Source organism: Myripristis murdjan, chromosome 24 (genome assembly GCF_902150065.1).
Source record: "Myripristis murdjan chromosome 24, fMyrMur1.1, whole genome shotgun sequence".
NCBI classification, from domain to species: Eukaryota; Metazoa; Chordata; class Actinopteri; order Holocentriformes; family Holocentridae; genus Myripristis; species Myripristis murdjan.
This window is the reverse complement of record NC_044003.1, coordinates 4,577,504-4,593,242: the sequence shown is the minus strand read 5'-3', so window position 1 is coordinate 4,593,242 and position 15,739 is coordinate 4,577,504. Positions and strand designations below refer to the sequence as shown.

The 15,739-nt window shown below is 41.9% G+C and overlaps 1 protein-coding gene across 1 annotated transcript in view; it reads right to left on the bottom strand.

Moving 5' to 3' along the window:
* xrn2 (5'-3' exoribonuclease 2) overlaps nucleotides 1-15,739 on the bottom strand; it is a 49,197-nt gene that overhangs the window by 12,106 nt on the left and 21,352 nt on the right. The window contains exons 19-27 of the mRNA XM_030047264.1: nucleotides 12,022-12,129; nucleotides 10,541-10,630; nucleotides 10,184-10,256; nucleotides 9,653-9,736; nucleotides 8,784-8,881; nucleotides 6,466-6,545; nucleotides 6,236-6,292; nucleotides 3,972-4,040; nucleotides 2,674-2,802 (exon numbers count right to left, since the gene is read on the bottom strand). Of these exons, the coding sequence (XP_029903124.1) occupies nucleotides 2,674-2,802; nucleotides 3,972-4,040; nucleotides 6,236-6,292; nucleotides 6,466-6,545; nucleotides 8,784-8,881; nucleotides 9,653-9,736; nucleotides 10,184-10,256; nucleotides 10,541-10,630; nucleotides 12,022-12,129 (788 nt within the window). The remainder of the gene's footprint in view (nucleotides 1-2,673; nucleotides 2,803-3,971; nucleotides 4,041-6,235; nucleotides 6,293-6,465; nucleotides 6,546-8,783; nucleotides 8,882-9,652; nucleotides 9,737-10,183; nucleotides 10,257-10,540; nucleotides 10,631-12,021; nucleotides 12,130-15,739) is intronic.

Here is a 15,739-nt window from a genome sequence, read left to right as displayed (position 1 = left end):
GCATTCTGTACTGCACAGGAGACACGGCACGGAGGAGATTGATTGACAACGGTCTACAGTCCCTTAGCCAATCAGGACGCAGAACACAATGTGCTGTAAAAAAAAAAAAAAAAAAAAAAAGCATGCAAAATTGCACTAAAAAAAATCTGCAAAACTGCGAGGCTGCGAAAGGTGAACCGCATTATAGAGAGGGACAACTGTATTAATGACATCTTGCAGAGTCTGAATAATTTGGGGATGAGTTGCCAACATCAGAGCAGATTTGCACCTCAGGTCCAGCCGGTTGAGGAGAGGCGACAACCTGCATCCTGGTTAATCGTGTAACCAGTACAAACTCTGGCATAGCCACGGTGGCATTTTGACGCAGAAGTCCAGTAACCCTGACTCCAGAAACGTTAGTGCATTGGGGAAATGAACATAAACCCTGGCAGTGTTAGTGCCTTGCTCAATGAATTGAGCCCCACACATCTTAATAAAAAACCAACAGGTTCAAAGAATATGGGTTTCTGAAGGCCAATACTGATATATTCCTGTATTTTTGGCACTGATATTCAAATTTGACCATGTTTATGCCCAAAAACATGATGTATTTAGTTTCTTATTTTATATTTGGTTAAATGTTACTCCTTTGAAACAACATGTAGACCATCACAAACACAATGAAACTGATAAATTAGATTTTTTTTGGGGGGGGGGGGGGTTAACAGCTCTTTAGGGAAAACTGCACACGCCTGCCTTTAGACGAATAACTGAATTAAAATGAGCATCACTGAGCCACAAGTGACACAATCACCATGTGCAGAGAAAACAAGGCTTGACGGCAGATTTTTTTTTCAGACTGTCTTTCTACAGCTGCGTTCAGGGAGAGAGGATCATCAGATCGGAAGGACGCCGCCGACCGGATGATACTGGATATTTGCTAAAAGCCCAGTGCTGGTTGATAAATTGGTCTAGCTTTTATCTCTGCGGTGAAATAAGACAAGAAGTCGTCATTTTATCTGGAATCAATGCAACAAAGAGGAAACCCCTTCCTTAAAATGACTCGTGCGTCCCAGGTTTTCCTGTTTGCCAGCACCTGCCTGTTTGGCCCCATCCAGGCAAATAACGGCCTGAATTACTGAATTAAGGACTTGGTTTAGAAGGAAAAAAAAAAAAAAAAAGAAAACAAACAAATGAAAAAAAAGCAGTGGAATACATTTAGTTTCTTCAAATCCGTGCATAATTAATTCCCAAACATGCTAGTCAGACTGAGCCAGATGTTCAATTATTCGCATTCCTTAATGATAATATCGACGTGTGGAGGAGAGAGAGCTTAGATCATAATCAAGCACGGCTGGTTAATGGGGATACAAACATTTAAACACATTTTCCTCCGCGTCCTCTATTTCAAAATACTGTACTTTTCCAGATCTCAAATGAAGATGAAGCGTAATTATTTTTTAACCACCTCTGACTAAGAGCTAATACTACAAAACACACAATGCAACGTAAGCACAAATCCTTTTAACAGCAGCTGTTTGGAGAGTTTCTAGATGTTTTTCTTTTTTTTTTTTTTTTGGCCTATTTATTTTTTCATCCACTCATTAAAAAGACCTGCTCATGTACCTGAATTTCGGTGGACTTTAACAGCACAAAACATCTCAGAGTTTTGCTGCTCACATCCTCGATGCAAAAGGTCACGATTTGCACAACGCACCGCCGTGTGACACTGACATTTTAAAGTTTAAAGTTTAGCTAGCTTCAAACGCTGCCACACAAGAGAAAGGCGGCTGAGGTAAACTTTTCATCTCTAAATCCTCATATGTATATAGATCTATGTCTTTTATTCCTCCCATTAAACAATCTGTCTATACAGCGTGGTCCCGGTGGCTACATTTGCATGGAGGTCAAAAACTCTTGTTGAATGGATGTTAAAAAGTCCATTCAATCGTCTGAACTGGAGGGCCGCGTGTGCTGTGGCACTTTACTGACCGCTGTGAGGGTTAACGCATTATTTCACGAAGGAGATGTCAACTCAGACTGGATGGCTATTATCGGATGACCTCTGCATTCGCTGAAAAACAGCAAGGAGTTTGTTCTCCAAGAGTTTGTCGCTTTCCGGACTCACAAATATCAGAGACGTGGCGTGTTCACACTGCAGATACCCGCCAGTCGTAATGACACTCACAGGCTCTCCGCTGAAATAAGTAAACCTGTTTTAATTGGGCTCGGGTTGAAAACGCTACTGAACGCCTCAGGTCTTTTCTCATTGGCCGGCTACATTTTGTGTGTTGTTGCTCTTTCTAAAATCAACTTCATCCACCGCGACATCCTGGTCAGAAAAAAATAAGACCAAATCCTTTTCTGCGAGTTTTCCACATTTTCCAGTTTGTTCCTAATTCTTCTTGCATCCATTCAAGCGCTCACTTACTGGGCGATGTGGCTGAAATAAATATCACGATACTCAAAAGCACTACTTTGATATCAAAATACATCATGACCTAATTTGTGTAACCCCATGTTAAATAATCTAATTAACGTTCATCTCATGTGATGACAAACAGAGCTCAAAATAACTGCAAGTAATACTCTTTAAATGTTTCATGTCTCATTTTGTAGAGTTTTTACATGAAAAAAGGCTGGTTATTCTCAGGTTAGACAGTAACATTGTGTGTGTCAGTGACAGATATTTACCCCAGAGCCCTGAAGGCCGACTGGTTCAGGTGAGCCTGCTGCCTGTTGGGGTTGAAGCCCAGCTGGGGTCTCCACGGCCCCTGGCCCGACCTCTCCCAGTCTGACGGTTTCAGGACTTTAGAGGGGATCCTGAGGAAAAAATATCACATAAACAGTAAATGTGAAATATGCAAGTATGCATAATTGTTATGTATATATACTGTTTTTCTTTTTTTTTTCCAGCATAAATCAGCACTGCAGGAGAGCAGAGGATCCCATTCCCTCTAAATGAGACATGTAGATTCACTGCATCTGTCTCAATGAAATTTTGCTGCCAGGTTTGGTCACTGAAGAAAAACAAGAATGAAATAGGCTCTTACTTTGTTGGATTTAATGTATTTCCACTTGTAACCAATAGGATGTCAGTTTGGGATAGAAACGGTATTTTATTTGAAGGGATAAGGAGGCGTAAACTAACTAATAATCATAAAATAACAGAAAATTAAAGCTATAGAGGAAATCTCTCTCAGAGCCTTGCTGTCTAGCTTTGTCTTATTCTCCTCTGTATCTGTTTCAGTTTATTACACAGATCAGAGCCCGACCCTTCATACAAAAAAAAAAACACCCAAATTTGCAGTTATGTTTAATTCTCTGACCACATTTTCTTCTTGACTGACAGATCCGCTGGAAGACAAGAGAACAGACAAGAGAGACAAACTCCCCGACTGAAGTGAACTTGATGTTGGAAAATGATGTCACATGTATGTAAAAAAAAAACCTAATATCCATATAATTATGGCAATCCTATAGATATTCAACCCATCTTTCACATCACCTACTGTTCTTTATCTCCCCTTAGAACGTTAATATAATAATTATAATAATGATAGCAACAACAATAATAATATAATTATAACTTAATGATCAGAAAACAGAATTTTCAAATGCAACAGGTCAAATTAACACATGCTGATCTATCATGTTAGTCTGCAGACGATGTAACGGCGTGGCTTCTTTGACTCTAAAGGCCTTTCTACCTGTAAAAGGCAACAAAACGTCGCTGACTGCACACAAGGACAGGTGTGCTCCATTCAAACCCCCCCCCCCCCCCCCCCCCCCCCCCCCCCCCCCCCCCCCCCCCCCCCCCCCCGCCCGCCCGCCCGCCGACCCGCCTTCTCCTCCCGCTCGCTTCCCCTTTGATCTCCAAGTGGCCTTCGCGCGGCGGCTGTTGTTAGGCATTACCAAGGGCTGAGGGGAAGTTAACGAGGACAAACGGAACAACTCGTGAAATGCAGCTCGGATAAAGAGAAAACGCTCACTTGGCTCCGGGGAGGATGACGGCCTTGAACACGTAGCCGTCTGTGTACTGCGGGTCCTTGAACTTCACTCTGGAAAAGACAGGAATATCTTCAGCTGGCGAAAAGGAGTCACATTAGCTTATATTTACACTTTCAAAAAGAGAAAAATCCCTTTCTGCTCTCACACCGATGGATCTCGGCGACGTGACGTTCAGCGCGAGTCGAGAGTTATTTTCTGATGCCGTTTTGAGCTGCAGGTGAGGGTTGGCCGTACTCGCACCAGGTGTTAATCCAGGTAGGTTTTCAGTGTCTTAGAAGAGTTACAACTGAGATTTTAAGTCCTCCTGATTCACACTGGCAGCTTTCACTTAAGGTTTACACACAGGTAGATACAATACAACCTCACAATTAAACTCCTTATATTCCTAATGTCTCACATCAGTTTTGTCTTGACTGTTAAATAGACATCACAGGACATCCAGACTGATTCCATGAAATAAGACTTTTGGAAAAATGTCATCATCTGTGGTACAGCTTTCAATAATTCCAACATAAACTATATGTACAGAAATACCAGGCCACAGCTCTTAATCAGTGAGTTCAGGTGTTTCCTTCAGTCCCGTCCCCACAGGTGTGTAACCTCCAGCAGCAGCCATGCAGTCTGCCTTTACACACATCAGTGACAGAGCGTCTGGTTCTAAAGAGCTCACTGAGTTCAGGTGCTGCTGGAATAGTGATGGAACAGGAAGCCACCGCTGCAACAAGTCAGCTGCTCAACTTTCTTCCCTCCTAGATATTCCACCATCAGCTGGAAGTGGGATTATTGCAAAGTGGAAGTGTTTAGGAACCACAGCGACTCGGCCACCAGGGGGCAGCACCACAGCCACTGGAGCGGTGGAAACGTGTTCTGTGGAGCGACCAATCAGGCTCCTCTATGTGGCGGTCTGATGGACGAGTCTGGGTTTGGGGAACGCCAGGAGAACGTTCCCTGCCTCCAGGAGAACGCTCCCCGCCTCCAGGAGAACGTTCCCCGCCTCCAGGAGAACGTCCCCTGCCTGAGCGCATTGTGCCGACTGTGCAGTTTGCTGGAGGAGGGGTCACGCTGTGGGCTGGTGTTTCTGGGCTCGGCCTCGGCCCCTCAGCTCCACTGAAGGGAAATCTGAACGCTTCAGCTCGCCGACACATTTTGTTTGTTTACATTGTCAGCTGACTAGGGATACTAACCGGTGGCCGTTTGACCGGTTGTTGACCGTTTGAACTTTAACCGAATAATCTTGTCGGTTAAAAACCCTTTAAGCCTGAACTAGAGTGCCTGTAGAGAGAGGGTCTCCTTACGCCGCCATTGCTGTGAAAAAACGGAACCGTTGGAGTGAACGGAGTTGTCGCCACTCTCTCTACAGGCACTCTAGTCCGGACGTGTCATCGCCGACACAAATGCGCATGTCAGATTGTAAATACCGTAACTACCGTAAGGTTTTATCGATCGAAAAATTCCAACTGTTCCTGAAGGCGGAGAAGTTGCTCTTGCGCTTACATACAGTTTAATACGGTAAACATGGCGACGGGACGCTCTGCCAGGTTTCGATGACGTCATTACGCACAGAGCTCAGCTCGGTAGAGACAGACCGGAGAAACCATAGATATCGATAATAATTATAGTATATTATAATTATATTATAGATATTATAGATATCTACGGGAGAAACGAGCCAAGCTTCTGTTTGTCGCGGACGTAGTGGTATGCGTCTGGGGCAAGACAATGGCGCCGGTGCTAGCGCTGCTAGCTTCTATTTGTTGCGGTTATTCTTTTATGGTTTACAGACAGTAAAATAATATTCTCGGTTAACCGAAATAAACCGATTAATGAGGCCCGGTGGTCGACCAAGAAAATTTTCCATTTTCGCCATCCCTACAACTGACCTATTCTTCTGATATCTCAGTTTGGAACAAAGCCAGTGTTTCTCCTATATTCATTCTGGAACAGTGCAGCGCCGCTCCAGAATGAATATACACATGGGCATTAATATCAGTGGGCCTCTAAAGCACGACAAAACCTTATGTTAATGTGGAATTGTTCTGAGTCATCAATTAGTGCATCAAATCCCAGAATCCTACATCTCCTCGGTCTTCAAGGGATTAGCAGGAAATGTACAGTAACAGGATGACATTCCAAAAACATTCCAGGGGAAACACTAAAATCTGCTCAAAAAAACAGAAAATGTTTAAACCTCTACATTTATGTCCTCTGTTGTTTTACAGTGATGTAGATGCGGGCTGGTCCTTACCCTACGGCGCTGTTCTGTGAAATATCCCGCAGCATTGGGACGGGAGATGGCACCGTCCTGAAAAGATAAAACATGGCACAAAAACAAATAAGTGAAAAGGTCGAGCGTCTGCAGACCGGGCAGGCTTTCTGTCGAGGGTTAATGTGGATTTCAGAGAAAAACAAATCAAAACAAAACAAGGGAACTTGGAGAAAATGTACAAAAGTGATAGTAAAGCAGGCGTTCCTTACTTATCTGGTAGAATAGGGTCGTCATCAAGATTTAATGTACCTTGGATTCCATGGCACAGCTCTGCAGGGAACTCAGTGCCCTGAGGAGAGAGACGGGGCGGTGACCCGACTGAACACACACCTTAAAAACAAACAGCTCAAACACACCGGCATGATGGTTCAACTGATGCAATTAATGCATGTGGCTTCGGCATGAAGGAATTTTTATTTTTCATCTATTGATGAACTTTCATTAGTTCATCTACTGAGTTTTTTTTGATCATTTAATCTGTAAGGAGTGGAAAAATAATGACAAATGCTCATGGGAAGTGATCAGATGCCTTCAAATGTCTTCCTCAGTCTGACCAGCCCCCCTTTACATACGTATGAACGGAGAAACGGAGGACAATCTTAGATTTTAGTGAAGCTGGAATCAGATTTTTGGAGTTTTTACTTGATAAATGACTAAAACCATCAGTTTACTGACACTGCCAAAAGCACTTACTTCATGCTGATGTTCTTTTTTTTTTATTAAATTATTTTTTTTGGCCAAAAAATTTCAATAACTGAGTCTTATTCTCCGAATTGTTACCTTATCAGGGCAGAAACAGCATTTTTAGACTGTGATCGGGACACTGAAACTACAGGCTTACCAGCTCATCCAAACCCAACTGAAGAATTAAACGAACACGTAAGCGGTGCAAAGAAAATAAAACGTCATGCCGGGTTTTCCTCCCTCTCTGCTGTAGCTGCCGTCAGGGAGGAACCTGCATCATATCCGAGGTGGACGACACCGCCTTGTAACTAATCCTGTTTCAGTTCCTTTATTACAACATGCATTTGTGATGCGGTATTTTCCTCTTGAAGTCATCACAAGGGTTGCAAAAGTTATCAATATTTCAGTAAATATCTTTACTAAACATCTTGAACTGTATCAACACTGCTTTCCAACAGCATGTACACCTGCAGTGTTTCAGATTTAATCCAGCTTACTTATGATAATTTACTACTTTTACTTTCAGGAATGTACCTCCGAAAGTACAAAGTTGTTTTTTTAAATGTTACCCAGTGTGTTTTTGTTTAACAAATTAAGTAATTCAGCTAATCTGCCTAAAACTACCAGGTCTGCCTGAGTAACAGCTGAGTCGGGTCTCAACTGGACAAACACAATTCACTAGTAAACAGAGAGAGATGCTGTTGCGCTGGACAACACACACTCCCCTCTATATCAAATTATTAATATACAAATGCAAATAGTCACTTTGAATTTCTAAAATTAGCCTAATTTAACCACCAAACATCTTTGTGTCTGAAAAGTGTTTTATTTCTCTTCCAGACTCAGATGAAATCCATTTTTTGCCTGTTTTTTGACTTTGTGGTAACTAAAATGGTATCAAATATCGATTTCCTGAGTGCTGTATCGAAGTTAGAAATTCAAGGATTGAGCTAACCCTGCTCATCACAGAGCAGAACAGCTTTCACTTCACTCGTGTTTAATCAACACAAATCCAACACACGCAACACCTGCATGGCAACACATCTGCAACAGAGCGATGCAGCAGCCAGTCTCTGTTTGATGGTGCTTGAACGGTTTTTTGGAAAGAAACACATCAAATCTGATCCCGGCTTTCAAAAAAACTTAAAAAAAAAAAAATTTAACAGTTATTGGACACAGGCCTTTAACTTCCGAAGCTGCTGAATCTGCGTGTGTGAAGACAAAAACCTTTAAAGTACCAATATAAACCCTAGTAATTAAGACATTTTACAGTGATGCTTAAAGGTGCAGTTTCTAGCATTTTAAATTACAATTCATCTTCATCAGACTAATGTAACTGCATCAGTATAATTACAGTAAACCAGCGTGATGACGGTGCAGTCGACTGTCAGCCTCTGTCTCCCAGCAGCAAGTGCTGTCGGTGCTCGTGTTTCTCCACATTAAGACTACATTTCCCATCAGCCCTGCTACTTCCTGTGCCGCATCCCCCTCTCTGAACCGGATCAACGCGTTGGAAGTGATTTCTCCCATCGGTTTTTCACTCCTTCCATCATCTGAGAGAAGCTGCCAGAAACTCTGAAAGCGCTACAGCCGTTTGCTCTGGAAAAACAGCGCCCTCTTCCTGTTCTGTGCCGTAACGCAACACAGCAGATTTCCTGGCTAATCCCACCTGCTGACCGGCTGCTCTCTGACCGCCTGTTTTTTTTACGGTCATGTCTCCAAACGAATGCAATGATTCACCTGATTTTAAAATGCCACACACGGCACCAGGTGAAGCTCCCTCGCTGCCTGTTCGCACAAGCTGTTCTGGGTTTACGAATTTTTTTTTTTTTTTCTCCCTTACCTCGTTAGATTGAGCCCGGTACAGCTCCTGGATGAAGTCGCAGAGCGGGTGGGACCTCGCCACAAACAACACGTCGCTTCCCAGGCTGTTTCTTTTCACTGGAGCAAAGAGAAAACAGCAGCCGCGATCAAATTAAACACCAACGGATGAAAAAATGGATGAGAACAAGTCAGAAAAACAAAAAGCAAGTGGGCCTGTGACTGCAGTATCCAACTTAAGACACTTTATGGCTGCCGTGAAGTTTAATTATCCATTCATTAATTATGCAACATATTTCTGGTTTTCAGTTTGTGTCTTCTGCTTAAGAGAAGATCTGTGTCGCCAAGGTTTTTGCTTTCTTTGCATTTCTACACGATGCAGCTGCGTGAATATATCAGTACCATCGTGACAGTTTAAACACAGGATTAGCACAATCAAAAAAAAAAAAAAGATAATTACCAGTAGCCTCCAACATCGTTATTTATCATTTGTAAATGACTTTTGCCTTGAGTTTTATTTCTTGTGTCTTTTATTTATTTTGTAGATGCATCATGCTTTAAACCCTCTGCAGTGTGTGTGTACTGATATTCCAATTAAAAAGAGACTCTGAAGACTCAGTATGAAGCTCATTCTGTTTTCTGTTGTTTAAATAAAAAAAACATAAGTTGTTTATGTTTGGCTACCGGCAGGCAGAATCTACTTTTGAGTGGTTTTTTTTTTTTTTTTTTTTTTTTTAGATGTCAAAGGCCGGTTTTTACATTTCAGATCAACTAAAAATCAAACAAAAAATCAAAGCATGCATCTGTGTTCCAAAAGTTTGTGCCGAGACCAGAAAAAAAAAAAGTTAATTTTCCTGCAGTTTCACTCCTGGTGCAGTGTGTGCTGTTTACCTTCCTCGGAGGTGAGGTCTGGGTAAACATCATCCAGAGCCGCCCGCAGCCGACGCTCATCCACGAAGGGCAACAACGCCACGCCTTCAAACAGAACACGACATGTACTTTTTACTTTTTTTTTTTAAAATTAACAATTTAATCTTCCTGTTAAAAGCAAATTTCAGTTAGTAAGTAATAACAGGTAAACGTCCCTCAGTCAACAACAGGGTGAGCAGTGACAACATCAAGCAAATAAAAAAAAAAAAAAACATTTAAGTAAAAACATAATCTTTACTTAAAACTCCTGAATGCTCCTTGGTCACAGCAAAATAAGCAGAAATTAATCATTTTGACAAATTTGTAGTAACAAGAAAAGCTGGATTGTGATTTAAACAGCTGGCAGACTTTACTGGAGTCGACCAATCCTCTTATGTTTGGGGCCAAGGGGGCGGGGCTTCTACAACTACGAATCAAAACAATGCTTTCAATTAAAAAAACACACCCCACCCTGCTTTAAAAAAAAAAAAAAAAGGTTAGTCAGGGACTCACCTTGCCAAGCGTACTTCTTGCCGTTGAGATCAATGGCAAAGTCATCCGGGTAGAAGTCGATGATGGAGGAATCCTGTTTCAAAAGGAGACATTTAATTAACAGAATTCAGCAAGAAAGGAAAAACTAAAATATGGAGCACAAGCAGGAGAGCGCAGCTTATGTTTTATCGAAACAAAGTGGAAAAAAACAAAAAAACAACAGGATTTTTCCACTTTAAAATCCAGTCTGTCAGCGTTTCCCAGAGTTTCCAGATGAGGATGCTTCCTGTGAATCGTGTCAACAGCCCTTTGAGCTTTCCAGACACACACACACACACACACACACACACAGCGACCTGGAGAATGATTTGAACTCACGGGGCTGGTCATCAGGTTCCTCCACGTGGTGGGCAGGAAGTTGCCGCTGGCAGCAGGAAACACGCCCATCAGCTGCTCCAGAGGTTTGAACTGCACACAGCAAGCAGAGACACGATCAGAGAGAACATCCACCTGAGCTGCAGCACCGCCAGCGTTTACTGCACAGGGGAGATCTGCAGAGAAAATGACTTTCCAACAAAGTGACTGAAGGGGATATTTTGCCGATTTTCAACCAGATTAGTAGATTATGCAAATGAACAATGTTTACCTTGCCTCCATATTCCCTGCAACCAGAGCTTTCTGTTCATTTGCCAGCAAACTACAGATTATACTTGCGCATTTAAAAAATCTAGTTTCAAAGTTTTTTGTTTTTTTTTTATCCGGAAAGAATAAAATATACAAAACAAATCTATCTGGCTTGAATTCATGTCGTCAACCCTCAAACACTGAGAAGCTCCATACATCAAATATGCTGACAAACTGAATTCCCCATTCCCACCCACTGACAGGCCCACAGGGTAAAGAACACATTTACACTTATTTTTTACAGTGTGAAAACGTAAAATACACTTTTTGTGTGTGTGTGTGTGTGTGGCCCGTTCAAGACTAGCTTAGCACATACACTCCCCCAGTTCATCACCCAGCTGTGCGTTCTGCCCAGTGCATTCTGGTAGTTGTAGGTTTTCTTCCTTCTGAGCCAAAGGCAATATCACTAAGAATGCACGACACTGGGTTTTTGGCCAATATCCTGATATTTTCCAACACTTTTTGGCTGACTGTCAATGCTGATACTGACATATGCACAAAGTTTTTCTATCTAAACGCAGAGAACATCAAATATCTCCTGCAGTGGAATTAATAGCCTATTTCTTTATGCCTGCTCTTATTGTGAAGGCCCACTGACAGATGCAGTGCTTTTCAAAATGTACACATTCACCGGGAAAGATAAGAAAATTACTTTAACTCAGATTATGTAAAACATACTATATTTATTTTAATATAACAATTTCTTTCAAACAAAGCTGTAAGATTCAGCTTCTTTAATCAGACCTGGATGATTCTCTTCCTAAGACAATCCTTTGACAGATCTCACGTTTGGGCATGTCATGTCGGCAGAAATTTTCATTTCAGGCCGATACTGAAATTTTACTTTACAGCTGATACTGACCGATACCGATGACGAGCCAGTTTCAAAAACATTTGTGCTTTTCTACTCCAGCAGGGTTTAATGAAAACATCTTTCCAGCGGTGAATTATTCATTTAAGATGTTCTCATCTCTATTGTGAGAGGGGAACAGTTCAAACAAAATCTCCAGATACTTTTCATTTGTATAAACTTGGTCCTGCTTCTATACTATAAAAATAACAGTAAAAAAAAAAAAAAAAAAACAATGATGAGGAGAGGAGAAGACCAGGACAGAGGACAAAAGAAGAGGAGAGGACAAGACAGGACAGGATGAGAACATTTGCTCTCGTCTTACCGGCTTGGTCCCCTTCTCGAACTCGCTGAACATGCCGACGATGTCTTTGAAGTCGGAGGCGAACGGGGCGTAGTGGAAAGGGAAGTACCACTTCCAGGAAGCGCAGCCCTGTCGAACAACAACACACCATTTTCTGACTTTACTATGACGTTCGATGTCCAACAAAACTAAGAAACCCATCCAAAAAACTGCAAGAGCTACTTCTTCTTTTAGCAACCAACTTTATTTTTAGAAACAAATAAAACTTCATAATAAAAGTGCCCTGGCCATCGGCTGGATACAACTTGGCTGTTTAATGCGATTCAGTTTCTCAGTGTTGTTCTTATTTTTTAATTCATATAAAGTCTTTCAATGAGAAAATGCACTGGCACGAGTTTAAATAGACCGCATTAATAAGGAAATCATAATCAAACTCAAAAGATTCATAAATATTTCTGAGCAGTTAGAGTCCATAAAATTCATAAAGACAGCTGTGTGGATTGTAATTGCTAGCCAATCTGTAATCCTGTGCAGTTTTGCCCGAATAACAAGGCCAAGCACAGGTATTTCTGTTTAAATGAAGCTCTTACGGCATCTTTATTTTGAAAAAGAAAAAAAAAAAAAAAAAAGAAGGTCGAGGATTAATGATTAAACAAATTAAAGCGTCCCTTCAACTCAAAGAATCTCAATCGACTCAGACAGTATGGCAGATGATTCGATGAGTAAGCTTTCAAGGGGGCAGCGCTACCTTCCACACAACAATGTTCACCAGCGGTTGGTATCTATTTGCTGTTGTACGGGGGGTATTTATTAAATTAAATATCAGATCTGAAGTGAGCTACCAACTGGCGAGCAAACAGAAGGACAAAAAGGACGGCGCAAAACCCCTCTGGAAGAAGACGAGGCAACTGATGGAGGAAAGAAAAAAATCCTCTCTTTGCCCTTTTTCTGAAAACTTCCACTGCGCCACAAAGCTTAAAATACAATCTCAGCAGACTAACCTGGCTGAGGCTGACATTTAGAAATCTCCAGCCTGCTTAAAACTGGAGGCCTGGGTGTAAAAAAAAAAACAAAAAAAAACTCCCTGGTAGCAGCATGGTGGCTGTCACAAGTCCAAATTAATTTCCGGCCTTCGCTGCTACGCTCACTAAATATGCGGGAGCAAAAATAAAAACGCACCGCAAACCAGAGTGTGATGTGAACACCAAAAAAAATATTCTCCAGTTCTTGTTTAGTAGCTCCGGCTACTTGAAAATTCATCCTACCTTGTCTGTATTTTTAAAATGTTTATGTAGGAGAGAGAGAGAGAGAGGGGGAGAGAGAAATCCTGCAAATCCTGTATTTATAACACTTATCGTTTCCAAGCAAACAAGCCCCGGCTTTCAAAGTCACACCAAAGGACGACCTTCACTTCCCACAACGCACCTCTGGGAAAACGAGGTCCTCTGATATATTCAACAATCCTCACATCTTAGCCAATCTCATTTTAAAGCCGAGCACTCTATTATTAAAGATGTTCATTCAAATGATAATATGGGACTTTACCATAATAAAAGGTAGAAAAGGCCCGGATTCCCACATTCAAATAATTGCACAGGACATTTAGGGGGGAATACGCTGATTTTTTTTTTTTTTTTTTTTTTTTTTAATAAATTATGATGAGAGATTCCTTTGTGACTGAGACATCTCAAATCACACACCTGATAAACCTCACAGTCCTGCATGATAACCGAGACAAGAAAGACAAAACGGCCGCTGCCTCGCCTCACAACCAACATGCATGAACTTGTATTAAAAAATAAAATTAGCAGAAGCTCAAAAAAACAAAAAACAAAAAAAAAAAAAACAGTTTCTCTAACGTGCACAGGCAAAACGAAACGCCTTCATCAGGGGTTACAAATCCAACAAATTCAGCGACAAAGTGTGAATCTCGCCTTTTGTGTTTTGGGCTTTGGGCAAACCGCCTCTCCTTCCCCGAGCATTTGGCGAGGTGTGCGTGCTCATAACTCGGCTCGCCGGCGGCACAAGCGTGAATGTGTGGCAGCGGAGACCAGACACGTCCCCGTCCGCCGAGGGGCCCGCTAATGAATTCATCCCGAACGCCCCCCTGAGACGGGCTTTCGATTGCGGAGCGTGCGGTGTCAACACACAGCCCGCATAACACAGAGCTCACAATTACCTCGGACAAATCCCAGCGGCTCACGCCCGCTACGCAGAGGCTCTTCTGGAGAGGGCCGACGCCTAATTATTTCATTTCAAGATAAAAGATCAATATTTTACAACAATAAAATGATTTAGTCTATAATCACACTGCAAACAATGGCAGGAGATATGGATGACTGCTGGACAGAGCCTGAGATTTTTTTTTTTTTCCTCCCCTCGTTGAGGCACTCAACAACGAGGAGTCCTTGACATTCAATATAGAGGAAAACCTTGCTGCTGTCTTTCACATGAATACACTGATAATCAATTAATTGTTTATTCTGTCTTTTTCTTCTTTTTAAATAAATGGGAATTGTCTGAGGTCTGTTTATGAAAATGACCGGTCAAACGAGACTAACACCTTGGCGCAGGGTTTAAGAATGTGAAAGTACCGTTTTTTTTTTTTTTTTTGTTTGTTTTTTGCAATGAAAAATCTTAGATATTCCGAATCGAAACAACTGAGCAGCCATCCACTGTCACCGGGAAATTTTAAATCTTAAAAAAAAAAAAAAAAAAAAAGGCGACAAGGGTGCAGGAACTTTCCACGTAGCTGGCTTTCTGCCATTTTCCAAATAATGAAATCGACAGGGATAAATAACACATCTATCGTCTGTGTGCCGTGGCTCGCTCTCTTCATTACTGGCTGCTCCAACGGGGTTTTGATTTAGAAACTGAAGCTTATTTTACTGTTAAGCTCATTGCAAGTTGCTCCAAATAAGCTGCAGGCATGATCTGTAGAGGGACTGTTGACATGGCTGATATTTTAATGCATCATACACAACAATTTTATCAATCAATCTGTCTGTTTGTCCACCCATCCGTCTGCAGCTGATGTTTTATGCATGGAAATGACCAACCCTGACATAATGAGGGCACATTTGACATAATTTTTCTAGACTGACTGATAGTGTCTGATGCCGACAGTTAGCCGATATCAGCTTTCAAAAGAAATGTCTTATCGTTCCAAAATTATGTTTTACTGCTGATATTTGGCTGAACTTGTGAGCACATCGTCACTCTGCGATGTAAAGTGTCGTCCCGTCGCCTTGTGTTGTCGCTGTTTGATGGCATTGTTGTGATTCATGAAAAACTAGAGAAAAAAAACCTATAAAAAATCATTTCCGGCCAGCGGACACACAGCATATTTAGTTGTACTTAGCCACTTTTCAACTAAGATTAACCTTCAACCATTTTTTTTTTAAATAACACAATCACTGGCTATTTATTTCAGGTGTACAAATTATTCATGGTCACTGAATAATCGGATGCATTGCTAAAGTTCGTTTGCGTCATCTGAATGGATCGATTCATGTCAGAAACCCACGTTGTGTGATAGCTGGGCGACTTCTCTCAGCGGAGGACGCGGCACAATGAGATCCAGCCCACAGCTGAGTCCGAACGACAAGGTTCTTCTGGCCAGTTCTGCTTTATTTGCTGGCCACAGCAGACAAAGAGAGAGAGAGAGAGGGGACGACATGCAGCAAATGGCCCCGGGCTCAGATTCGAACCCAGGACGCTGCACCACCAGGACGCCCCC